At 45.5% G+C, this 26,395-nt stretch overlaps 1 protein-coding gene across 6 annotated transcripts in view; it reads right to left on the reverse strand.

The window, feature by feature from the left end:
• The window catches only part of MBP (myelin basic protein), a 150,900-nt gene that overhangs the window by 75,456 nt on the left and 49,049 nt on the right, over positions 1 to 26,395 (reverse strand). For all 6 annotated transcript variants that reach the window (XM_054460245.2, XM_054460244.2, XM_063653854.1 and 3 more), the window contains exon 3: positions 8,463 to 8,550. In XM_054460245.2, the coding sequence (XP_054316220.1) occupies positions 8,463 to 8,550 (88 nt within the window). The remainder of the gene's footprint in view (positions 1 to 8,462; positions 8,551 to 26,395) is intronic.

Below are 26,395 nucleotides of genomic sequence, written 5' to 3' on the forward strand. Positions count from 1 at the left end.
CTGCCATCCATCCTCCCTGGCTGGGAAAGATGAACTGCGCTTAAAATGGGCTCAGTTTTCTTTCTTTCCTTCCTTTCCTTCCATTCCTTCCCTTTCTTTCTTTCTCTCTCTCTCTCTTTCTTTCTTTCTTTCACCTAGTAATTGCTTTTCACATCTGCTGGTAGGCTGCTATCTTTCAGAGTATAACTTCCATTCTTGCTTTAAATAAGGTGGTGTTTGGCCTCTGTTTTGTTTTCAGGTAAAGCAAACTGCAATCAGGAAGCCCTCATTATAGACAGTGAGGTCATGACAAGAAAAGTTCATTCACATTGGAGAGTTCAACCCCATTGGAAATGTCTTTCCAAACACAGCTGGTGACTTTGCAAACCCAGACATTCCCAGAAACTCAGTGGTTCTAGAAACTTGCTTGGAATAATTAAGGTTTTAGAGCAGCTGTTGGAATTTTTAGAAAGGAAAAAAAAAAACGAAGTGAGGCTCCCCCTCCCCGACTTCTCTTACACATCTCTGTGGCTGTGTGGTGTCATGGCTGGGCGTGCTGCGCTCCACTCACCGTGTGGATAAAGGGCAGGCAGCACCTGCGTGCATCTGTGCCAGTGCATGGCAGTGAGGCCGCTGGCAGTGCATTTCCTGTTATCAGTGACCCCGTGCGCCCGGGGCTGGGTCTGCAGAGGCTTTGGGGAACACACTGTTGCTGTCTCCTGTGCCTGGCCCAGTGTCCATGTGGCTCACAGGGCCCATAGGGACCGGGTGCTGCTCTAAACCGGAGGCATGAACTGACCATTGGCCCAGACAGCCTTGACATTCCCATCTGGGGGATTAAACCTTGAACAGGTTTTGTAGGACTCTTGGCCCCAACTTCCTTGTCTCTAGAAAACTTGCCACTATAAATTCTTTCTCCATCCTTTTGAGACATCAGCCCTTTCCTGGCCTCTTGCCCAGTTCACTGCCCATCTCTATCTTCTTGAAGGACCCAGGAGCCTTTGAAATGTAACCAACAAGGAAGATAGCACCCTCAGCTCCCAGTCCCCGCAGGAGGCTGGGGCCTAAATGTGGTAAGTGCTAACCTGCAAACATTGCTGGCCTGACTGCACCAACCGGCCTCCATCCGATGTCCTCCAGGACTCTCCCACCAGTTCACCCCAGTGCTTAAAAACCCTCCCGCCTTTTGTTTCAGCAGGGTGGAGTTCAGCGCTCTCTCTCCTACTGCAATAATCTGGGATACGTCTTCCCTGCCTGTCTCACTCTCCCTGGGGTAACTTTTCTTTGACACCACTGAGTCCTTCCAGCAACCTGCAGCTGAGCACGCAACCCCCCCATCTGCACAGGGGAACCGAGTCCACAGTCCTAACTACCAAATGACATGGCCTCACTAAAGTAACTCCTAGAAGCCGAGACCTTTGTCCAACAGCTCTCAGGAGAGGCTGCTGAGGAGAACCGGCTTCCCACGCGTGCCCTGACCAAACCCACACCCACTGCGTGAGCTTTCACCACTGGGCCGCTGAGAAGCAGGGGGTCTTTGGCCCAAAACAAATATCCTCTGAGACGGGAAGGGGGCACGTCCCCACAGAACTGCCTGCGTACTACAATGAAGCAGGGTAAATATGCAGAAGTGTGTTTGGGTTTTTAATGACACAAAGTATCATTAACATTCACTTCAATGCACAGAGGATTTATAAAGTAGTCACTAATTATTTATAATTAATTTAATTCTAATTATAATAATTTAACCTTAATTACATTATTAAAATTAAAAATTAAAATTAATTTTAATCTAATTAATCAAATTTAACATATGTGTAACACTATAAATAAATATACTTTTGCTTAAAAAATCAGGGGAATATTATTACAAGTAAAAATACACCAAAATGCAGAAAGCAGACATGGATCTTGAGAAGCCATTTGGTATGTCCACTTCAGTGCTAAGTGCTTCCACTTGGTAGTCAATTAAAATAAAAATAAGTGCCAGCACAGATATGAGATGCCCCGCCTTCAAGAGGCTTGCATTTATGGAAGAAAAAAGACACTAAGTAGGCAAATGCAATAACAAAAAGGCTATTGTGAAGGACATGAAATAAGGCAGTGGGATAAAGAAGTGTGGCATGGGAGACAGGTGGGCTTCTTGGTTAGATATGACAGGAACAGCCTCTTAGAAAAGTGATGTAAAGTAAAAATAAAGGCCCTGGCCCTCCAGGCAAGATGGAATGGACTCTTTGTGGCAATAAGACAGCAAATTATGGGCTGGGCATGGTGGCTCACACCTGTAATCCAGCACCTTGGGAGGCTGAGGCCCTCGTTCCATGTCCTTCTATGTTAAACCATCCCCCAAACGGTGTGAATTCCCCAGGGCTGGCCCCGCCGTTTCTCTATTTTGTTTTCTCTAACCTCCTGCCCTCTGTCTTCCACCTCCAGTATATGGCACGGCACATTGGAGGTGCTCAAAAATGATTTAATAAATGAATGGTGAAATCACATAGGCAGGACATCCTAGTGCCAACGATGAATGAATGTTTATGGCAGATGTGACCCAGGTCCTCACTGGCACATGAAAAATACTAATGAATGGCAGCACTCATTATTGATTGTATGAACGTGGCTTCAAGCAGTAGAGACGTTAAAGCATCCTGTAATGGAGTATAACTGTTCTCTCTCTCTCTACTTTTTTTTTTTTTTTTTTAATGAGATGGAGTTTTGCTCTTGTTGCCCAGGCTGGAGTGCAGTGGTATGATCTCAGCTCACTGCAACCTCTGCCTCTCGGGTTCAAGGAATTCTGCCTCAGCCTCCCAAGTAGCCAGGATTACAGGTGTGCGCTACCACATCCAGCTAATTTTGTATTTTTTAGTAGAGATGTGGTTTCCCCATGTTGGTCAGGCTGGTCTCGAACTCCTGGCCTCAGGTGATCCACCTGCCTCAGCCTCCCAAAGTGCTGGGATTATAGGCATGAGCCATCACACCCAGCCAAATTGTTCTCTCAATGAGCCCTTGCAACAATTCTTGAGGGTCAATAGGAAACCCTGTTTTCTGGAGGAGGAAACAGAGGCACAGAGAGATGAAGTCGTACCCCCAGTTACATTGAGAGTTGATGGCAGAGCCAATGGTCACACCTGCCTGTTTCCCAGGTTGAGTCTGTCTTCTCTTGAGGCTGCTGCTGACCCCCAATGGAACACAGGCACACAGTACCTCAGCAACCAGCTGCTCAGAACTCCTCCTGGGCCTTTCTCAGAGCCTAGGACCTGGAACTCTGTGCTATGAAATGCCTGTCAAAGTCCTGGCTCTGGGAAGGGACCCCAAGTTCTTGTAATTCTGTCTGTGGATCATAGCAGGTCCTCTGATGGCTAGACACAGGGATCATAGGCTCTTGGCTTGCAATGCGGAAGATTCATGTTGCACCACTGGCTCTTACTGAATTCTATTACAATAAATAACTATACAAAACTAATCTCCACATGTGCTATAAAAATACCTTGAGGTCGTTGACTACCTTGTGACTCTTTATCTGTGATAAAAATTTAAGCAGAAAAAGTTCTTAGTATTTGTTAAACAAAGCTCTGTATCCTTCAAAAAATGTCTGCAGTCTTCTCTCTGAAAATACTAGCCAATGTTTACTGAGTACTGCGAGGAGATGAGAGAGTCCCACACGTGCACGTGTGTTGTTTCTTACTCACAGGTCATTTTATGATTACCTCTACTTACATATGGGGAAACCAAGACACAAACAGAGGAGTTCATTGCCAAAAGCACACAGCTAAAAGGTGGTAGGGCTCTGCCACCTGCTGTGTAAAATGAGAGACTCCAGGCTGGCTGGGGTCTCCTTCCATTTGGGCAGCTGGGCAGCTCAGAGTGAAATGTGCAGCTCCCTGCAGCCATTGTCACATGGTTGATGTGTTTGGGGTCTTCCTTCACTTCATCTAGACTTCTCAATTTTATTTACATTTTACTGTTTCCTGGTGTTTTTTCCTACTGTCAGCTAACTCAAGCTTTATAAAATAAATAAGAGTGAAAACACTCACACACCAATATATGTACTTAAATGTTTCTGGGATGAATACTTTTTAAATAAACATTAAACACAGATATTTCTATCTCCATTGTCTGAGCAATGAAGTTGTGAACGTTTTCCTCATGACTCTTCGTGGGGGTTTGCCCTTACATGCTGTTCTCACAGGACTTGGCCCCGTGAAGTGGACGCAGCGAACACAGATGCAGGATGGTGATGTTTTCACGGTAGGACATCCTTCCTCTGTGGCACGTGTGGAGTGAACTAGCTTACACATGACACGGAGTCCACATCCTTCCAGCCCTGCCTTTGAGATGCCTGTCCTGGCTGAGAGGAACCACAGTCAGTCACCGGGGCAGTAGTGCCCTCTTTTGGCCACTCCTCTCCTTCCTTAGTATAATTTAGGGAGACCTAAGACTTCACTCACCTTAACTGAATTGCCTGCCTTTAGTTTAGCCCCACGATTAGTCAACTCTGGCGGGAGGAGAGGTGGAGACTGACTCCTGCCTTCCTTCCTGCCTGGTTTCTAAGGAGGAGGACAGTGTGTGCAGTACCTGTGGGTGTGTGGGTCAGAAAACACTTAGCAGCAACTGGTCTACCGCAAAATGGCCTGCTTCCCCAAAGCTTGGACAACACCCAGTTCTCTAGGTTGTCGTGCCTTAGAGTGTTGTCTTCCTCCTTTTGTAACTAGGCAAAACAGTCTTAAGCATAACCACAAAGCTGTCAAAAAAAAAAAAAAAAAACAAATCACAGAAGATATTTGAAAGTGTGCTCTAACGAGTTATTTACTTAGATTGAAAACAATCCTTTGCTGAGATTTTTACCAGAACATGAAGGGCAAATAAAACTTCAAAGTGGACTGCAAGAAAATGACTGGCTTTGGCCTTCACAGAGATGAGGAGGAAGGCTGCGTGGTTTTAGTTGTCTCTTTGTGGTTTTGAGCACTCAATGTGTGAACCATAGCAATGGCACCTGTGCCAGAGTCAGCGCCTGGCACAAACTTCTCCTCAATGCGCCAATCAGTCTTAACTTGGGGACTCTCTTATCAGCTGAAATACAACACTATTGCCTTTTGACGTTCACAGAGATCTTAGGTATGGGTGTCCTGCAGAGGTGGTTAGCTAAGGATGATGGCTTTCTGCCCATTTCTCACATTCCTTGCTCATTCTTCTGATGCGTGGATGAAACGGTTGCCAAGAACCTAGAGATGACCATCGCACGATCACGGTGACTTGTGCTCACGGGACATCAGGAATGGTTTCCTAATGTACTGATGGGATTTACTATCATGTCAAGGAAAGACCTTTTCCTAAAGTAGGTGGGAGCTGCTGCTCTCATTTAGTCACTTTGTACATTACAATTTTAAAAGAAATTCCATATATGCCTCCAAGGTTATACAGCCAAGACTAATAGCCAAGATTATTTTAGTTTCTTTTCCTTCAGCACCCTGCGCCTTTAGAGTAGAGTTCTGTGTGCTCCAGGAAAGGGTCAGGCATGGGAAATTATTAAGGTCAATAGCAAAAGCCCCACAGTTCAACAGGCCCTTCCAGGTCGGCATCACTTGGGATTGTTGCTGCTAAATAATGAGTGCAGAGGCCTCCTGGGCCAGCTTCCCCCAGGGTGGGATGAAATGAGGATGCCTGGACCACAGGCTCCTCCCACTTCCCCTTGGAAGCTCCTCCCACTTCCCCTTGGTTTTGACTCAACCTGAATCAGGCATCAGCTGCAAAAGCCTGAAGGTGACTCTTGAGAACTGCTTCCTCGTCACACTCACGGGCAGAAAGGCTTGGAATGTGGGAGCTAAGTTCATTCAGCAGATATGCGAGCCTTGCTCCGGTGTCCAAGGACCTGGGAACACCTCAGTAAACACAACAGGCCGAAGTATTGCTCTTCCTATCAAAACACAACCCAAGTTTGTGAAATGATGGAAATATTCTGCATTTCCATCATTTCCAGTAGTTTTCACATTCAATCCTAGATAATAACTCTCCAAACTCAGTATCTCTCTGAAAAGATTAAGGAGGGCTGTGTTTGGAAGGGCTTCAGGAATGACATCATCTTGATAGTGTAAGGAAAGGGCTAAGCACGGAAGACCTTTTTATGTTATATTGTATCTATGCTATATATATACACCTATACATACGTGTGTGTGTGTGTGTGTATGTGTGTATTTGATGGTAACAGAACTGCTGCCACTGTTACTAATAATCTTAAAAGCAATTAGCTAAGGGAATAATGATAAAGATGATGTTTGCTTAAAAAAATCAGTAGGCTTAGCCAAAATAATGCTAGAACTCACTTTTATTTATGTGTAAAGCCTAAAATTGGACATCTGTCTTCGTGCTTTTCTATTATGTCTTTATATATGTAGCTGAAATCATCAAGGCTGGGACATCCCATTCAAACTCACAGCTTGTCTATTCTAGGAAAGCCTCGTGTTCTCCAGAGTGCACGTTGCTGCTCCTAGTCACGGATGCGGCTGCCTTCAACTCCTTCCGCTTCTTCCTCTGCCCCTAAGGATGGAAACCCCAGTACCTGAAGGCGGTGAGTTATGCTCAGGCATGCCTCCAAGAAAATTCCTATAAAGAGCGTAACAAAGTATGTAGAAATCAGCAGAGCACTGAGTCTCTTTTGCACTTGCCTATCTCATTTCTAGTAAAGGAGTCCTCATTGCTTTCAGTCTCTGGGCCTTTGAGTTATGTTGATTTTCATGGACGCTTAAGATATTGAAACAGTGGGTAGCACTAAATCTGTTTTATGTGTGTTCGCTCAGGAAGGATGGAATTGCAGAAAAGAAAGGACTTCTGAAAAAGAGCAAGTTAATCAGGAACAAAAAAAATCGGCATAAATTATCTTGTCTAACAGGTGAAGTATAAAGAAAGGCCGTTCCATAAATAAGCAAAGATCATGCTAGGGAATGTGGCCAGGAAGCCTGTTTGCCTTGAGTGTCGTCTGTAACCTACAGGGTGGGCTGATCTTGGGGAAAGGGATGCGTATTTTAGTAGCCACAAAATCACTCCTTTTTCCTTTGACCTACAGTGAATTCTCAGGATCTGAGCACATTTCATTCCACCCCTTCTTCTCTTTGCTTTAGGAATACATGGAGAAAATCAAAGAGCTGTGCACAGCAGAATAGAACTGCTTTGAGGACCTGCATAGCCCTGTGGTCTTGGGCAAGTCACTGAGCCTCAGTGTCATGATGGGAAAAGTGGATCCAACCTCATTAATGTAAACCTCAAATGAGAACATGGTCAGTTACTCATAGGGGAAGCAGAAACAAAGACAAATGCTAAGATTATATCCTAGTTCATTTTCTGTTGCTATAACTGAATACCTGAGACTGGATAATTTATAAAGAAAATAAATTTATTCCTTACAGTTCTTGAGGCTGGGAAGTCCCAGGGCATGGCACTGGCATCTGCTCAGCTTCTGGTGAGTGTGCCCACGTGATGGGTGGCATGGCATGGTGACACAGATCGAGAGCTGGCTCAGGCCTCTCTTCCTCTCCTTACAAAGCCACTGGTCTCATCAGGGGCCACACCCCAATTCCCTGATAACTAGGTCTCCGCTCCTAGTTACATCCCAAAGGCCCCATGTCCAACTAACATAGAAATTTAGGGGGTTAAGCTTCCAACACACTAAATGTGGGGGACACATTCAAACCATAAAAATATGTAAAGGCAATTTATATTCAATAAGGCAATACAAAAAAGTAAAATTCTGCAGACAACAGTTATTTCCCAATGCCTTCTGAGTCACTCTTTGTGGTTAAGATAAACACCGTGGTATCCAGGCTTTGGTGAATTTCATTTCCTCATTAGTTATTTTTTACAAGCACTGCTAGGCTTCCCGATGCTCACACAGGGCTGGACAAACAGATGATCAGAGAAACACCATATAGTGAGGCAAAGCCTGGGAAATGCTGAATGTCTATGTGTGCAACCAGGCATGCAAGCAAAAACAAAACCGAGATGGGAAGGGATTGCAGGAGGGGAGGAAGGGGCTGTATCTGCCACGTATCTACACAGCCGACATTTTAATTTTTTTTAGACAGGGTCTTGCTCTGTTGCCCAGCCTGGAGTGCAGTGGAGCAATCATAGCTCACTGCAGCCTCGACCACCTGGGCCCAAGTGATCCTCTCACCTCAGTCTCCCAAGTATCTGGGGCCACAGGTGCATGCCACCACACCTGGCTAATTTATTTATTTTATTTTTTGTAGAGACAAGGCCTCATATGTTGCCCGGGCTGGTCTTGAGCTCCTGTGCTCAAGTGATCCTCTTGCATAGACCCCATAAAGTGTGGGATTACAGACATGAAGCAGTGATCCCAGCCTCTATGTTTTTAGTAATGAGAACAGATCCATAGATCACCCATGCAATAAAAAAATCAAAGGCTTCCCCAAGTGAGAGTACAGGTGCACGCTGTCACCATGTGGCGCCATGTTGCCGATGTCTGCGTCACCTACCAAACACTTCATTGTCCTCTGAGGTTGTCCGTGAAAGTTCATCCAGGTTTCTCTTTTTTTCAGATTCTCCTCTGTTAGTTTCACCATTCTGGAAAAAGAAAACACAACAAACCCTTTTCTTAAGATAAATTGTTTTATCTACAAAATAATTGTAATGCATTTGCCTCTTTATAAATTTTTTATCAGATAATCAGTTTCACACCTGTTTTCAAGATAGAATATAGAGCCTTGGTTCAGAGGAGGGTTTTCTGCGCAGGATTCTGAATTCTGGCTTATTTTCTCTGCCTAAGCACCTAAGCACTTTCTGGACCCAGTTGGTATAGTTTTATACAAAAAAACTGGAATATCAGCCTAGGTAAAATAAATTAGCTACATGCCATCCCATTTATTCCAAGGGTAAGCCCACATAGTTACTGCTTTAGATTCTAAGTGACACTGTGCGGCAGAACTGACACCAGGCCTTACTCCTCCAATGACACCTTTGGCTAACTGGAACCAGTCAGGACCACTTTGATAGGAGAATGAGCCCTTTTAGGGACAGAAAACGAAGCTGATGTCTGGAGGCACCTTTGTATTCCGGGGGAGGAAGCAACCTGTTGTGGGGTGGGCCAGGCCCCCGGCCGCTCCTTTGGGAATATTTGGCTTCAGAGTTTCTCCCCTGGGCCTCCCTTTGCCTGTCGTTTGGGGCCCTAATGGCAGTGTGAGCTTCTTTTTCGAGTTTAAAATTTTCAGTACATAGTTTGATCACCAGTGCAGAGAGAAGACATGGTTCAGCTTCCTGATATATTTGTAATGAATTTTACCTAACTATTTTGAAATGTCACACTTGCACATTGAATGATTCAAATGCTCTAGAAAGCACACAGTGGCTGCGTGCTGAAATCCCGGGGTCTCCTAGATGCCCCCCCTCTTCTGGGAGGCAGCTGGCATTTCCAGCTTCTTCCAGACTTTGCACAATCATCTGGGCACCTTCAGACAATGACACATGTGTATTCTTTTCCCTCCTTTCTGTCTTCACATAAATGGCATCACACTGTGGATGATATGCTCCTTCTTGCTTTTGCCAAGGAAAGAGGGATCCTGGAGGTGACGTCATGTCAGCATGCACAGAGCTGCTTGCACAGCCCACTGGCATTTCAGTTATGGTTCATACCTCACCAGGCTCCACAACCACCATCCAGCTTGTTCATATTTGTGTTTTTCAACCCTAATCGTGTTGCACTTATTCCTGTTCACTTCTCAGAATGCACACGGGCAAGGAGTATTTCTGGAGGAGGAATGAGTCACACTGGAGCGTTTACTGAGCGGGCGTCAGAGCTGTGGGCAGCCGCACTGGCCTTGGTGCCACCCACCAGCAGCACCAGGAGGCTGCTTCTCTCGGGTGCCGCTCCCTGCAGCGCCCCACCCTGGTCTCTGCACTTAAGTTTGTACCAATTTTCCACCTAATCTCTCATTTCCTAGGAGCCTTTAACCTAGGACCATAATATGTACATAGTCTCAATTTTACATTCTTTTCCTTCTGGAGAGAGGGGCAGGCACAGCCATTAAGACCACGCTGAAGTCTGATTCAGACCTAGTGTGACTCACTTATGTACTGCAGGCTGTTTGTTCAGCCCTCTGAGCTCACACCAGCCAGGGCCCTACACTCCGCCTCCTGGTCACTAAGAGCCCTCTCTGGAAACCCTCCATCCAGGCGTGTGTGTGTGTGTATGTGTATCCATTCCCATCCCTGGGCAGACAGGAGGGGATGGGTGGGCGAGGTCCCCACCAACCAATGTTTAAGGCATTGTTTGCAATTCAGTGCTGTCTGGTGTGATTAACAGATAAAAAACACATGGGTTATTGGACCCACAAAATTAAGGAGGGAAGAATTTGCCTTCACGTTGTGAAATAAAATTGATAAGAGGACACTGGTTTGGACTGAGCTCCTGCACTGGGCCCAGCAGGCGCCCCCAGTATGAAGTATGGTACCAAGCCCAAATGAAGATCTTTATTTGACCTTCTGAGAAATCAGGGGAGATAAGAGCCTAACTTCCAAGCAGGCCAGGTTTAGCCCAGATGACGAGGAAGTCCCGTCTGCTTTAACCTTTATGGGGAAGTCATCTTGGAACCACCCACACATCCGCCTGCATTTTGTTCTCTGTGTCTGCTTTCCTCAGTCTCTGTTTATAAACCAACCTCCTCTGCTCGGCTCATCGGGGCACTCATTCTGTTTTGTAGAAAGAGGTGTTGCCTGATTCTAGAATGACAAACAGCAGCCAATTAAAGTGTTTACATTTTTGTAACTTTGTGTACACCTGTCAGGCTTCTGTCGCTGGTTGGCCACTGTAGAAACCAAGCTGCTGCTTTCCAGATTGCGAGTCACAGAGTCCCACGAAACAGTTACTAATAAGCAATGAAATGCAGAGAATGTTCAAACTCACTAGTAATCAAAGAAATACAAAGCAAAACAAAAATGAGATTTCTTTTTAACACAACCAAGTAGAAAAAAACTGATATCTGGCATTGCTAGAGATGTGGTGGGAGAGAAACTTTCCTGGGACCGGAATAAACACTCTCAGCCTCTTTGGGAGGACAAACAGCAGCAGCCTCCACTATGGAGCTGAGCCTTGGAGGCCTCACCTCGGGGACTCTGACCTCACCCCCATGGCTTCCAGGCTCCCAGCAGCCTGTGACTTCTGTGGATTTTCATGTGTCTCTATTACAGAAACTCACAGAACAGCCCATTGTTTTATTCACCTCCCCGTGATGCCGTGAACACTTTGAGAACAAGAACCATGCCTTACACACCTTCCTATTCCTCATGCCTAGCACAGTGTCTGGCACCCAGAGAAAGCTTTTTAAACATAGTTAAAATGGATTGTTTCTGTTTCAGCAGAGGGAGCCAAAGATAGCTGGCTATGTACACTTTTCATATCTATCTAGTTAATTTTAGAAGACAGTAAAACTTGGAAAATAAATAATTTCCTGATAGTCTTTCCTCAGCTATGAATTCATGTCATTTTTTTTACATCCAGCTTCTATGCTAATAGCAGATCATATTCTTCACTAATTACAAAATAATAAGTGTTATTTAAGAACTAATTAATTAAGTACGATTCAGCTACAGTTGTTATTGATCATAGATGCATCTTCTTCATGCTTAATGTCTCTCCAAGCGGGACACCACTAGGACCAGTAGTGTCTTCCCATTGGCGTGGGCAGCCCTTCTCACTGGAGAGTAGAACAATGCCGCATCTTAGAAATGAGGTGTTTCAGATGTGGAGTGAAAGCTGATATTTAAATCACATCACTTTGCTTTAAGTGCGTGGAGGGGGATAACCTAGCGGCAGCCACTTCCCTGTACCCACTTCCCAGGCTGGTTTCGAAGGTGGGGGCAGCATAAGCATGAAGAGGAATTTTGTGGCCTGTGTGCCAGCTTGTGCACACGTTGGTCCCACAGCTATGGTACGTCCACTCTCTTTATCCCTCACACCAAAGTGGCCACAGGTGGACCCTGAATACTGATGGCAGACAGGACTCCAAATCTGCCTTTTTCTCCACCTTCTCAACTCAGTTCTCCGATGGTTCAACATCTCTAGGTCATACAGGGACACAGGACGTGTGCAGAACGTACACATGGGCCTGGGAAATTTCATGACTAATTTCTACTCAAATATAAGGTTTGTTTTTGAGACCCAATATTGCTATTCCAAAAATATAAAATATTCCCCTATGATGAACACATTTCCTGTAAGCAAAAGATCTACTCGCAAAACAAACAATGGAGACGATGTGTCAAAAGTGATGTGATTTTCGTGGTGATAAAACAAGAGCTTCCTGCAGACGGGGCTCAGACTTAGAAGAGGGGATGGGTCCTGGCAGCTCAGGCCCTCCCTGCGTCATTGCCCAAAAGAGTCCAAATCTGAGTCCAAATAGAATCTGTGACTGCAGGTGTCGACATGTATTTCAAGCAAGGATGCTCCTTCGTACTATTTGTAGCAATTTTCTTTTTCATCAGCCTAAATATGTGGGAGCTGACCTATGTAAGAATCTATTTCCTATCCATAACAATTTTAGAAGGTGTGTGGGAATTTGCTGCAGAAGCCCCAGGAAGCAAACACATTCCCCTATATCGTAAGGAGCACAAACAGCTTGGGATGTTACCACGTATGGTGAAAGATGACAGAGAAAAAAGTGTATTTTTTTGGAACAAACGAAGTGATAGTCTCCTAATCTATTATAAACCAGTAATTAGTCTCATTTTCTCTGTGTGTAAAAACACAAAAACAAAAAAACCTCTACCCGGCCTTGACCTCTAACCCTTAAGTGGCCAGCTTTCCCTGGGGGTCAGCGTGGCCCTGCACGGGGCTCTGGGGCAGGTGACAGGAGGGTCCCTGGGAACTCAAGAGGTCCACCCTCTCCCACCACTGAATTGCAGAAGCACAATTCAATTTTCTTCATCAGAACCCAGTGGAGAAGCAAAGGAGAGCATGGAGTCAAACTTCCCAAAGCCAGTCACAGCCAGGACGTCAGCGGGCAGAATCGTGGTTGGTTTTGAGGACCCCACTCAGGTGCTTGTTCCTGCGTAGCCAGAGTGTCCGGCCAAGTCTGAGAGATCTCCTACTTGGTATAGCTATTCACGTACGTGCACACATGGCACACATGCACACACACATTGTAGGTGAAAATATGCTTATAATTACCCTTACATTTTTAAAAGATTGGTGGTCTGGAGGTGGCAATTTCAGGAGGAATGGCCCAGAGGGTAAGTTTCTAATCATCATGAAAAAGGCTGTGAGAGAGGAAAACACTTGCTTCGTATTGGTGCAAACATTATACAGCATATTCTTAAAGTCCTGATTCAGACTAGAAACTGCTTATCAGGAGAGGAAGGTGTTGAAACATGTTACAAAGTGACTCTCACCTGCAAAACCAGTTGTATGTTCAACTCGGAGTCATGGTCTACCACACGCTGCTGTATTCAACACATGTAAGAATTGATTTTGAGAATTTTTCAATCCCTTAAAAAATACTGCATTTCCCGAGATGTCCTAAGCTTGTCCAGCCCATCTTATTTTGTTGTTGTTCTTCTGTTTTGTTTTGTTTTAGGCTTTTAGCAACCTGAAGCCATGGTTTTTAGTTTCTGTCTCTACTGATAACCAGAATAGAAAGATGAGGAAGGGGCTTTACTGACCCAACCAGAAACGGAAACTAAGAACCCGTGACTGTATTCTCTCCTTGGACACTTGAAGCCTTGAGTGGAGAATCACTGGTCTGGAAGCAGATAAAAGCCTTGTCTGGTTCTGTGTCCTCAGTACCTTGCCACTCACCCACTCGTTCCCACCCATGCTTGCACAAAACCCTGCTCAGGAGCTGAGCATACAAAGAAAATAAGGTAGTAAGCCAAATTGGGTGCTTCAAAAATAAAGCTAGAAAAGCAAGCCCAGAATGTCAGATGGCGACTGTCCAATTAAACTTGGTGAGCCAAGCCCTGTCCGTCACACTGGAGAGTGTCAATGGTGTAGCAAATGCACCGTGTTTATTTTTTCTGAGATTTCCCAGAAGAAAAATTACACAGTGTTTCATATTTCTAAAATTCCTAGGATGTTTAACAAGAGAAGTTGCAACTGTCTTCCCCCTTCCTTAAAGCAACATGTTCCTTCTGAATCTTATACTCGACTGACCTTATTTAAAAAACAAAACAAACAAAAAACCCAGCTGAAACTTCCTATGATGTCACAGGTGACACAGTCATATGTGGCACCTACATGCCAGCTGCTTGGCCTTTGAGGGCTCAGGACCCTGCCGGCGTACACACCCCTCCACCTCCCCTCCCCTCCTGCCTCATAATTCTTATCTCATTTCTATGCACAAATCTGAATACGGCCTGTTGTTTCTCACAGCACCACACGTATTTTGAGCCTTAGGTCATTTTGGAGGGGATGCTACTAAGAGGCAGATATTTCTTTAAGTTTTCTTTACCTTCTGCCATATTCCCTGCTGTAGACAGATCTAATCCACCCAGATATTTGCAGAAAATAGTTTGGGGGCATCAGGATCTGCAACACATGTACGTCGTATCAAAATCATTATTTGCATGACAGCCAAGACCTCAGGCTCTCTGAAGCCGATTGCCCGGGTAACAGGGAAAATAACTGAGTTTTCTGTACCTCTGTTTGCTCAGCTTTAAAATGAACATTATAATCACACTTTTCTATGTGGTCATTGTGAAGAGCATTCAATAAGTGGAAACTGCTTTTGGCAGAAGCACACAAAACTATTGAAAATGCAGATCAGTAGCATCTTAGCTTCACACTGTTATCAGAATAAGCCCTTATTTTTTCTCAGAACCATCAAAGCCACCTCTCAGGGGCTCTGGCCAGCACTCCTGGTGTGGCAGCAGAAACAGGTGATTGTGCATCAGTGGGATGTAGTGCCGCCCGCAGCGCAGTTACTCAAAGTGAGATCTTAAGCGAGTCAAGCTCCCTCCACCTCAGTTTCCACAGGAGGATAGCAGTCCCCATCTTGCGGCATCATTATGAGGATTGCAAATGGCACATTTCTCTGGAGGAAAGCTCACTGCTTTTAGGATGCCTGGCCTGTTCAGCTATTGTCAGCAATGGTCCACCCTCCCGCTGGCAGCAATGTGTTCTTTCTGAATCTTCGCCCACTGCCATTGCCCTGTCTTAGATTCCTCTCCAATTAATCCACATCAGAGATTTCTAGGATTTCTAATGAAACTTTAGTTGATAATGAATACTTGCAAATACTTTTTTAGGATCCAGAATCTGTTCAGCAAATTTCATTTCCAATCCCAGAAAGTCAAAGATATCAGGTAGAGGTAAACTGGCTTATTTTTCATCATACATATTTTTGCTTTCTTTAAATTTTTGTAAGTATTTTATATGCTTATATATATAAAAAGACTAGATTATAAAAGGAATTTCAGCATCAACTAGTTTTACAAGAGGGTCAACACTAGGCTTATATTAAGAACAGTGTCACATCTGAGATTTTATCTACTCGAAAGCTAAGTTTTGTGGATGCTCATGAAGGAATGAGATTCCTGGGTCAGAGACAAAGGGCGAGATATTATTCCCAGCAGTAGCGACGTTTCACCATTTTGACATGAGTTCCCTAATACCCAGTTCACATAGGAGCCATGTGAATGTGCCCAGGTGGCTGTCTGCATGCAGTGGGTTGAGTGGCAGGAGAGGAAGGCCCATCTAGAAAACCTAAATCCTTCAGAATTGTCAGTAGCTATGCCAGTGCCTTGCTCCAGAGGGAGACACTATATCTCCCAAGACCTGTCATTTGCTGCAGATAGACACACTCTCTATCTTCCCAGCCTGTTCATTATGTAAACTTCCTGGAAAAAATAGTCCAGAATAAGGGTGGATCCTGCCTAGCTTGCAGGACATGCAGACCCGTGGAAGGTTATCTCCCAACAACTGGTTATATAAGAGGTGACCTGCTGAAAACTAACAACTGCTCTTCAGCCAGCTTGATGGGTGTATTCTCTTGCCTTCCACCAGTTCACAGTCAAACCCAACTTCACACATTTTATTCTCAAACTAAAAGATCACCATGATATCTGTTACTTTAGACGTACTTATCGGAAATGAATTGAGATAGACTTTCACAATTAGAAAGACTTTAGAGACCAGCCCAACCACTCATCTCACCACTAAGGCCAGGAGTAGTGACGCTGACTTGTGCACACTCACAGGGTCCTTAGCTCAGAGATGAGATTGAAACCTTGGGCAAATGCACAGAAAGAGTTGCTTCTGATCTGAACAGAGGTCTGAGGATTTTGCAGCCCCCCAGTCTGGGGGTCCTTGGAGGTAGACAGTGCCCACGTGGGGGCATCGATTTTTCTGTTTCTCCCACTTTTAGGCTTAGCTGCTTCTGGAAAGGGCCATGAGACTTGTGCTGACGGTGGGGTCAGAAGATGATGGGTTCAGTGAGCCCGGGTCTCCCCAAGGGGGTTCAGTGAGCCCGGGTCTCAAGGGAAATGAACAGGTTTCTAAGTTAACTTCTCCAAGGGAGTCAGAGACTTCAGGGTTGAGGTCATATGTATCACACTTTTGTAGGATTCTTTTTCTTTGGTCAAGACAACAGGACTATAAGCCTGTGATATGGAAAGGCCATAAGAATTCGGCAGCAAGCTACAAGGAGAACTGGGCTTCAGTGTCTGGACCCCATCCAGGCCTGGGAGGAGGACATGCTCAGGGAACATGGCGAGAGTGGTGGGGTCAAAGGAAAACAAATGGGGGCCACTGTGGGAAGGAAAGGGAAGCCAGGCACAGCTGGGGTGGAACCAAAGTCCATGATTTCATGGGAAATCGATTCCCAGACACAGCCTGCATTCCTCAACCTCAGTTCAGTGCAGAACGCCCTTATAATTGCATAACTGTTGAAGTACCATTGGCACCATTGGCAGTGCCTGCTGAGGTGGTCTCCGTCTAATATGCAGTGCAAATGAACAGCCAGTAAGAAACATTCATGTAAAGATCACAGCAACTAAATAGAAAATTACAGACAAAAGTTTTAATTTATCTGTAATCAGTTTACCAAATCGTGTTTAGATTATCCACATGTTCTAGGCAATACTATCTTGGATTTAAAAAAACTGTGGGTGTTTAAAGAGGATACTACATGAAAAACAAACCTCTAAATAAATAAAAGCCTATCTGATAGAGCTTGTGAGATCTCAATCCCTCCTTTCCAAGATCCAGAATGGAGGAGAAAGGGCTTCTCTCATGGCAGGTGGAATCACTGAAGTATCTACTCTCTTGTCCTTTTTGTCTGGAAGCTTCTCCCAGGGATGGAATCACTTTCTGGAGATGCAGTTTCTGCATCAAATTATTAATTTATTAATTACCTTTGAGCAAAATGAGTGAATTTTTGCACAAACCACTAAACTATGTTTTTGTTATAGCTAACACTAAAATGGAATTGATAAAACACTCTTACTCCTCTTAAAAGGATAATGAAACGTGTAATACATTTAGCCATCCATCAAAACGCCAATCACACATTGCTGGCCTAGAGAATGCCTGACACATCCAGATGGCAGCGAGAAGGTGGGTCCTCTGTCCCCTCCAGGAGCAGCGGGCTGAGGTGGAGTGGCACTGCAGCCCCCAGGGTGAGGGAGAGGATGGGGTTGAGGGTGCAGCCACCTGATTTTGATATGCAAGCCCCTCTTTGACTATAGCAGAGAGAAGAAAACTGCTGAAACACGATGATGTTTTGCTTAGGGACAAAATGGTTTCTATTGTTTTGAAGACCTGCGTGAATTCATCTTCCGTGCCCACATGGAAGAGCTGTGTTTAACGTCCTCAGAACAGGTGCTTCTAAATGCACAGGAGCCAGTTAGCCATAAAAATGTGCACACCGCACTAACGGGGACTTCCCATACAAAACAATATTAAAATCCAATGGAAGAGATTAGGCTAAGAGTGGAACTGAAACTAGGCATTGCACTATTAGGCTGCGAATTGTGTGGTGAACATTATTATTAGGCCCTTGCTGGTCTCAGGGGACTGTTGGTCTCCGGAGGCAACGGGCGTAAAATGCTGATCTGAATATCATACCTTAATGCATAAGGAGGGATTCAATTAAATGTATCATGAACCTTTGCAATCTCAAATTTGATTTGAATAAATCAAAGAGCACTGTGAGTGTGAGTTATGGAATAGCAGTGATGGTTTATGCTATTCAACTGACAGCCTTTGATTCAGAATCGACTGCGTGCCTCTCAGTGTGATGCATGAAAGAGGGCTGCTGGGTTTGGACACTTGTCCCATGGAGAGGTGAGCCCACTTCCCTTTCCTGGAATTGGACTGGCCCTGGTGGTCCTGCCAACACAGTGGGGTGGGTTTGGCACTGTGCTGGCACTTGGCCTGACCTTGATGAGGACCGGCCACTTCCACCGTGGCCTCTTGAGTCAACAGGTGGGCTGTTTGATTGCCCCGCAGGGGAGTCCACCTGGGGAGGCTCTGAGGCCACATGGAGAGGAGAGCCCAGTAGGGCAGTTTTCCAGCAGCTCCCCCTGGCCCAGCTGCACCTGGAGAGAGCTTGGGCCATGCAGAGGCCTCAGCTGCCCTCTGAGAGCATTGAGGTGGCACCATCGCTGCTGAGTCCTGCCTGAATCCCAGCTCACAGAATCCTGAGACGTAATGGAGCTGCTGCTGCTTCAGTGCTGAGGTTTGGAATCATTTGCTCTGTAGCAATGCAAAGCAGGAACAACTGTGCCAGCGGCTGTTTCATGTCCTTCCACCCTTCCTGACCTTCCACAGAGCAGTTATTATTAAATATATTGGTGACCACTCAAGTTAAAAATGTGTCTCATGATTCTTGAGAAAAGGGCCACTCACAGAAACTTTTGAGTATGAAGTTAAACACACACCTGATTCCAGCGAGTAAGCATGAAAACCACCAGGAGAAGCTCAAGCTCCCAGACCACAGGGCCCAGTGCTGACAGCATTCCGGAGCCAGGCGCCGAGGCACCAATCCCACCCCCACCCTTACTAGCTTTGCGATCGAGGGCACGTGGCCTAGTGTCTCTGCGCCTCTGTGTCCTCATTTGTACAAGAGTGAGAATAATAGTACCTCTTATTGTTATCAGGAAGATGAAGAGAGTTAATATTTATAAAGTGCCTGGCACAGAATTAGTGCCGTGTGTTTGGTATAAAATTAAAATAAAACAGGCCAGGTGTGGTGGCTCATACCTGTAACCCCAGCACTTTGGGAGGCTGAGGCGGGAGGATCACCTGAGGTCAGGAGTTCAAGACCAGCCTGGCCAACGTGGTGAAACCCTGTCACTACTAAAAATACAAAAAATTAGCTGGGCGTGGTGGTGGGCACCTGTAATCCCAGCTACTCGGGAGGCTGAGGCAGGAGAATTGCTTGAACCCGGGAGGCGGAGATTGCAGTTAGCACTGAAGGCTACACTCCAGCCAGGGCAACAAGAGTGAGACTCCGTTGCAAAAAAAAAAAAAAAAAAAATTAAAATAAAACAATTCTTTCCTTGATCCTTCTTCTGAAAATACTTTCCCCTGCAAACTAGAGCCCAAGGCTGGCACCTACACTAGGTGACTCCCAGGCCCTCACCGCATTGTAAACGATTTCCCAAACATGTGTGGGTAGATGACAAGGCAAATAACTCTAGACACCTGTTAAAGAAAAGACAGAGCATAGCCCTGTGGTGGGGCAGGGTCCTTGCTTGGACTGGGTTTTGCTGAGGGATTTAAATCCATGATTCCTCCATGCTGGGCCAGCCCAGGACGGTGGCCTCAGAAGGGCCTGCAGAGCGGTCCTGCACCCACGAGACTCTTGCTTCCTAGTCTACATTCTCACAGGTGACTCTCAGCACAGGCAGGACTCGGAACTACTCATTAGGGTAATCCCAGAAAAACATGTCACAAAACTAACATTTTTCTTTGGAAAATAAGGCACATTATAGAATCTAAACCAGGATCACTGTGGGAAGATTGCTATTTTAATTCAGGGAGAGTGCAGGCCTTATATTTGCCAATTTCTAGACTGCGGTCAAGAGACAGGTAATGGAACCATCCCCGTGGAGGGATTATCCCCAGGCCATCCTCACCGAGAGCTGCATCCCCCTGCCCCGGCCTTTCCAGGGAGGGCTGACTGCAGACCCACGTGCCCGCCATGGGCCTCCTTATCTCCCAGCCCCAGCAGCTGAAGGACAGTTACCTGCTCTAACAGTGGAAGATGCATTTTCATGGCTAATCCCAAACCAACCCTCAAGCCCTCTCATCTGTCTTGTGATGTGTCTCAACATCTTACACGTTCAGGAGATGCACTCATGCTGTGTGAGTCAGTTTCCAGGTCATAAAGCAACACAGCCACATGGCAAACGGCATCTTCCGAGGGGCTGAAAGCTGCTTTTTGTCTACCTTCCTACCTCCACTTTCAACCGCCCCGTTCCCTCCCTGTCATTCCACCACCCGCCCTCCCAGGTTTCTTGCTGTCTGATTGGTCAATTCCCAGGAATGAAGGAAGTTTTTAATATTCTGAAGCTGCTCTTCAGCCCTTCCCGTAAGTCCTCCTGTGACAACTTCTGGAGAAAGGAGTAGAAAGAAGGTTCATGTCAAAAAGTGCTCATCAGCTCTGACTCCAGCAGAAGATCCCATAAAGTTGTTTACTGCTCTTACTATCTTTGCGTTCAGCCAGGATCAGGAAATTTGAAGCCGTCTTCCCATGAGGATATGGCTGCAGCCTGAAGAACTCATTTCTCTGGAAGTTGTCACATGAGGACTTGAGCTGCGGACTGAAGAGCAACTCCAGAGTTGGAGAGGAGCAGATCCGCAGAGTGGGGGCACGTTCCTGACAGGTGAGTTCTGTCCCATGCCCTGTGCTGGGGCTCTGTTCCTCTCTCCTGTCTTGGGTGGCAGGGGCTGCCCCTGGGGTCGGGTGGGCTCTAGCCAATGAGGATGCCCCAGTCCTGTGCTCTGGTCCCTGCCTGTGACCCGGTGGAGCTGGGAGCCCCAGGCGGGCTCAGCACTGGGACTCCAGGAGCCTGGCTGTGCCCTGGGCACCCCTGCCCAGCACCGTCCCAAGACTGGCTCCATGAGCCCAGGGATGAGTCAGGCGCTCAGCCATCACCGAGGCCAGCAGGAGAGGAGACTTGAAAGCAGGAGTGTCCCACAGGAGGGCACATCATCCCCAGCCCTGACAAACGACCAACCCTGTGAGTCCCCAGCCTCAAGGCTGCAGAGTCGGCAAAAAGAAGGAGATGGTTCCAACGTGCTCAGAGTGGCTGGTAAAGGGTCTTCCGGACCAGGGGTAGCAGGCCTAGGACTATTTCTCTGAGAAGAGGACATCACCCAAGAGCAGCTGCCCGGTACACTAAGCTTGGAGGGACGCTGAGCTCTTACCCTGACGGGCAGATGGCAGTGCCCAGGCAGGCAGTGGCACCTGGCGGGCACTGGGCAGTGCCACCCATGGCAGTGGCCACTGTGGGGAAGCAGGGCTTAGGGCAAAGCTCAAACATGTAGGTTTGGAGATAAATGGAACAAGTCAGTTTCTCACCAGGACATACAATGTTTAGGGAGAATTATGGAATCTCTCAAAGGTAAATTCTCCCTCTCACTTTGCATTTCCTTACTGGGTAATGAGATTGAGCATATTTTCATGTGCTAATTGGCTATCTGTATATCTTCAGAGGTAAGCAGGAATAAGAATAATAAATATTATAATAGCACACACACAATTTATTTGCTTGCTGATATTTCAGTTCTTCAATATTATTCTTATTCCTATAAATAATAAATATTATTCCTGTTCCTTCATTTAGGAATATTAAAAACTTCCTTGATTTCTTTATCTCTCAAAGGTAAATTCTCTCTCTCGCTTTCTCTCGCTCTCTTTTTAAGAAGCAAATATTCCTTCCACACTCAGAATAAATTCAGGTTCTGTGTGGGTTGGTTGTATATACAATTTAGTTTAAATTCATATGTCACTGTTCTTCAATTAAATCTCAGAATAGGGGAGGAGAAGCACCTTACAGCGTCTGGTACTGCAACTCCCTCCAGGATTGAATGGTTCTTCACCAACTTAGAGTGCAAGAAGCGAGAATCAAGTCTACTAGTATTTTATGTGGATGGAAAAAAATACATGTTTTTTAAACCTAAATCTGGTGATAAACTGTATTTGAAATCCTTTAAGAACTGAAGTATCAGCCCAGGAATAAACTGCGTGTGTGCTGTCATAAAAATAGTTCTTATAACCTTGCAAACTTATTGGTCAGCATTTTTTGTTTCTTTAAAAAAAAAGATCATAGTTTTATTCTTGCTCTAGACTGGATTTCCATAAGTAATAAAAGATGCTAGCAAAACATGGAAAGCTTTTAGGATCAGAGAACAGAATATGAAGGAAAATGAAAATAAGAATTGTACAAACAGACTCATCTCAAGGGCATTCCCCTTTCTCTGCAGAATCCAAACAGGATGGGGACAGTAAGGCTTGAGGGCAGCCCTGAGGCTGTCCCAGCCACACCAGGCTCCTCACCTGGGGCCCTGCTGGCATCTGGGGTGGATGATTCTCTGTTGTGGGGCAGAGGCTGCCCTCCGTGGCGGGGTGTTTGGCCTCCACCCACTAGATGCTGGTAGCATCCCCTGCGTTGACAACCAGACTGTCTGCAGGCATTGGCAGATGTCCCTTAGGGGCAAATCACACCTCATTAAGAGCCCTTGGTCTAGACACAGGAGTACTAGAGAGGAAGTGAAAGCTGCCAATCCATTTCCTAGTATACTTGGTGGCATCACAGTTTTCATAAACACATTTTTTATATTTTATTTATTTATTTTTATTTTTTTGTGATGAAGTCTCACTCTGTCACCCAGGCTGGAGTGCAGTGGTATGATCTCAGCTCACTGCAACCTCTGCCTCCTGGGTTCAAGCAATTCTCCTGCCTCAGCCTCCTGAGTAGCTGGGATTACAGGTGCTCACCACCACGCCCAGCTAATTTTTGTATTTTTAGTAGAGACAGGGTTTCACCATGTTGGCCAGGCTGGTCTCGAACTCTTGACCTCAAGTGATCCACCTGCCTTGGCCTCCCAAAGTGCTGGGACTGCAGGCGTGAGTCACTGTGCCCAGCCAAGACACTTTTTTTAATCAAAACTCTACTTTTAACAAACTGTAGAAATGATCCCTGAAAGTATAGTCTTAAAACTCAACTTTTAAAACAATAATTTGAAAGTAGGGACAACACTGAGGAGTAGAGACTGACTGGAGGTGGGAAGTTACCTCAGTCCTTAAAACAAGTGCCTCCTGGGTGGCAGCTCTTAGAGATGACACGGAAGCATGAACAATGGAAGAAACCACAGATCAGTGAGACTATTAACATGGAGAACTTTTGACACTGTCAAGAAAGGGACAGACAACCCAAAGAAGTGGTGAAAATATTTGCAAATCATATATCTGACAAAGATCATGTATCCAGAATATGTAAAGAATTCCTACAACTCAACAGCAAAAAGACAAAACCCAAGTTCGAAAGATGGGGAAAAAATGTGAATAGACATTTCTTTAAAAAAGATACACAAATGACCAGTTAGCACATGAAAAGATGCTCAACATTATTACCCAGTAAGGAAATGCAAATCAAACCACCATGAGATACCACCTATAGGATGGCTAGAATCAAAAACACTAATGGCAGCTGCTGGTGAGGATGTGGTGAAGTTGGAATTCGTGTACATTGCTAGTGGGAAGTAAGTGGCTTCTGTGGAAGGAAGTTTGGCAGTTCCTCAAAAAGTGAAACATAAAATTACCACATGACCCACAACTCCACTCCTAAGGATACACCCAACAGAAATAAAAACAGATGTCCACACAAAGCTTATACAGGGATTTTCACAGCAGCATATATATATAGCAGCATATACATATATATGTATATATACATAGCAGCATATACATATATATGTATGTATATATGTATATATATGTGTATATATGTGTGTGTGTGTATATATATATATATATATATATATTTTTTTTTTTTTTTTTTTTTGAGATAGTGTCTTGCTCTGTCACCCAGGCTGGAGTGCGGTGGCACGATCTCGGCTCACTGCAAGCTCCGCCTCCCAGGTTCACGCCATCATTCTCCTGCCTCAGCCTCCTGAGTAGCTGGGACTACAGGTGCCCGCCACCATGCCCGGCTAATTTTTTTGTATTTTTAGTAGAGACGGGGTTTCACCGTGTTAGCCAGGATGGTCTCGATCTCCTGACCTTGTGATCCGCCTGCCTCAGACTCCCAAAGTGCTGGGATTACAGGCGTGAGCCACCGTGTCCGGTCCATAGCAGCATATTTTATAATAGCCGCAAGGTAGAAACTACCCAAATGTCCATCAACTAGTCAATGAATAAATAAATATATGGGATAGTCCTACAGTGGGATATTATTCCGCAATAAAAAGGAGTGAAGAACTGGTACGTGCTACACCATGGATGAGCCTTGAAAACATTACGCTATGTGAAAGAAGCCACTCACAAAAACCCACCTTTTCATGTAAGATTCCGTAAGTATGAAACATCCAGAACAGGCACATTACAGACACTGAGAGTACATTAGTTGTTCTCTCGGGTTGGGGAATAGGATGAGGTTGGGTGGGGTTGGGCAGTGACTGCTCATAGGTATGAAGTTTCTTTCAGGGCTGACAAAAACGATTAGACTGTGGTGATGGTTGTGCCATCCTGTGAGTGCACTAAAAGCGTGGACATGTCCACACCAGTGCACACCCAATAGCCAGGACCCAGTGAGACGATGACTGGACACGCGGCTCACGGAAGAACTGTGAAGGACGAAGAATCCTCCCTCCCTGCAGCAGCTGGACCAGGTGGTCTGGGGGACGCCATGTGGCTCAGAAGGACAAGGAATCCTTCCTCCCTGCAGCAGCAGCTGGACCAGGTGGTCTGGGGGACGCCATGTGGCTCAGAAGGACAAGGAATCCTTCCTCCCTGCAGCAGCAGCTGGACCAGGTGGTCTGGGGGACGCCATGTGGCTCAGAAGGACAAGGAATCCTTCCTCCCTGCAGCAGCAGCTGGACCAGGTGGTCTGGGGGATGCCACGTGGTTCAGAAGGACGAGAATCCTTCCTCCCTGCAGCAGCTGGCTGTCATAGGTAGTCTAGGGAATGCCATGTGGCTCAGAAGGACGAGGAATAATCTTTCCTCCCTGCAACAGCAGCTGGACCAGGTGGTCTGGGGGACGCCATGTGGCTCAGAAGGACAAGGAATCCTTCCTCCCTGCAGCAGCAGCTGGACCAGGTGGTCTGGGGGGCGCCACGTGGTTCAGTGCCAGGATCCCAGACTGGTTTTGAAATGTGGGGAATTAACAATTCAGGAGACTAACTATTCTCTTTAATTGCTAGTCTGGCTATTCTGCTTCAGGATAGAGTATTTTTTTTTCTTCTGTCACCCAGGCTAGAGTGAAGTGGCACGATCTTAGCTCACTGCAACCTCTACCTCCTGGGTTTGAACGATTCTCATGCCTCAGCCCCCCAAGTAGCTGGGACCACCATGCCTGGCTAAGATTTTTTTTTTCCTATTTTTAGTAAAAATGGGGTTTTGCCATGTTGGCCAGGCTGGTCTTGAACTCCTGACCTCAAGTGATCTGCCCGCCTTGGCCTCCCAATGTGCTGGGATTACAGATGTGAGCCATCGCGCCCCACCTAGAGTGATTATTTGAATGGGTTTATGAGTAAAGGTTCAGTAAATACTTCCTGATCAACCCTGAGGACCCAGAGGAGAATTACAACGATGTCCAGGACCCTTTTCTTTGACCTTTTCTTTTCACAAAGTTTTGACAAATTTTGATAGTATCAGAGGAAAACACAGGAAGCACTTTCGATAACATGAGTATATCAGAATTCAGGATTTGTTTTTAAAGAAACTACACAGGAGAAATATAAACGTGTCCACATAAAAAGTTGCACTTGAGTTTTTGTTTATAGCAGTGTTATTCACGATAGCCAAAAAAGTATAAACACAAACATCTACCAACAGATGAATGGGTTAACAAAATGTAGTATATCCACACAATGGAATATTACTTAGCTATATTTTAATATAATAGATAAAAAAGAATAAAGCACTAATATATGCTATAACATGGATGAACCCTGAAAACATCGTGTTACATGAAAGAATCTGGACACAAAAGATCATGGAAATGATTCCATTCAGATGAAATATCTGGAAGAGCGAACCCTAGAGACAAGAAGTGAGCCGGTGATTGCTGAGGGCTGTGGGAGGGATGGAGGGATTGCTAAAAGGTACAGGTTTCTTCTGGAGGTGAAGTCAATGTTGTAAAATTGACTGTTGGGATAGTTGCATGTATCTAGGAATCTAATAAACAAGACTGCATTGTACACTTTAAGTGGATGAACTGTATGTCATTTGAATTACATCTCAATAAAG

This window comes from Pongo pygmaeus, chromosome 17 (genome assembly GCF_028885625.2).
Source record: "Pongo pygmaeus isolate AG05252 chromosome 17, NHGRI_mPonPyg2-v2.0_pri, whole genome shotgun sequence".
Lineage (NCBI taxonomy): Eukaryota > Metazoa > Chordata > Mammalia > Primates > Hominidae > Pongo > Pongo pygmaeus.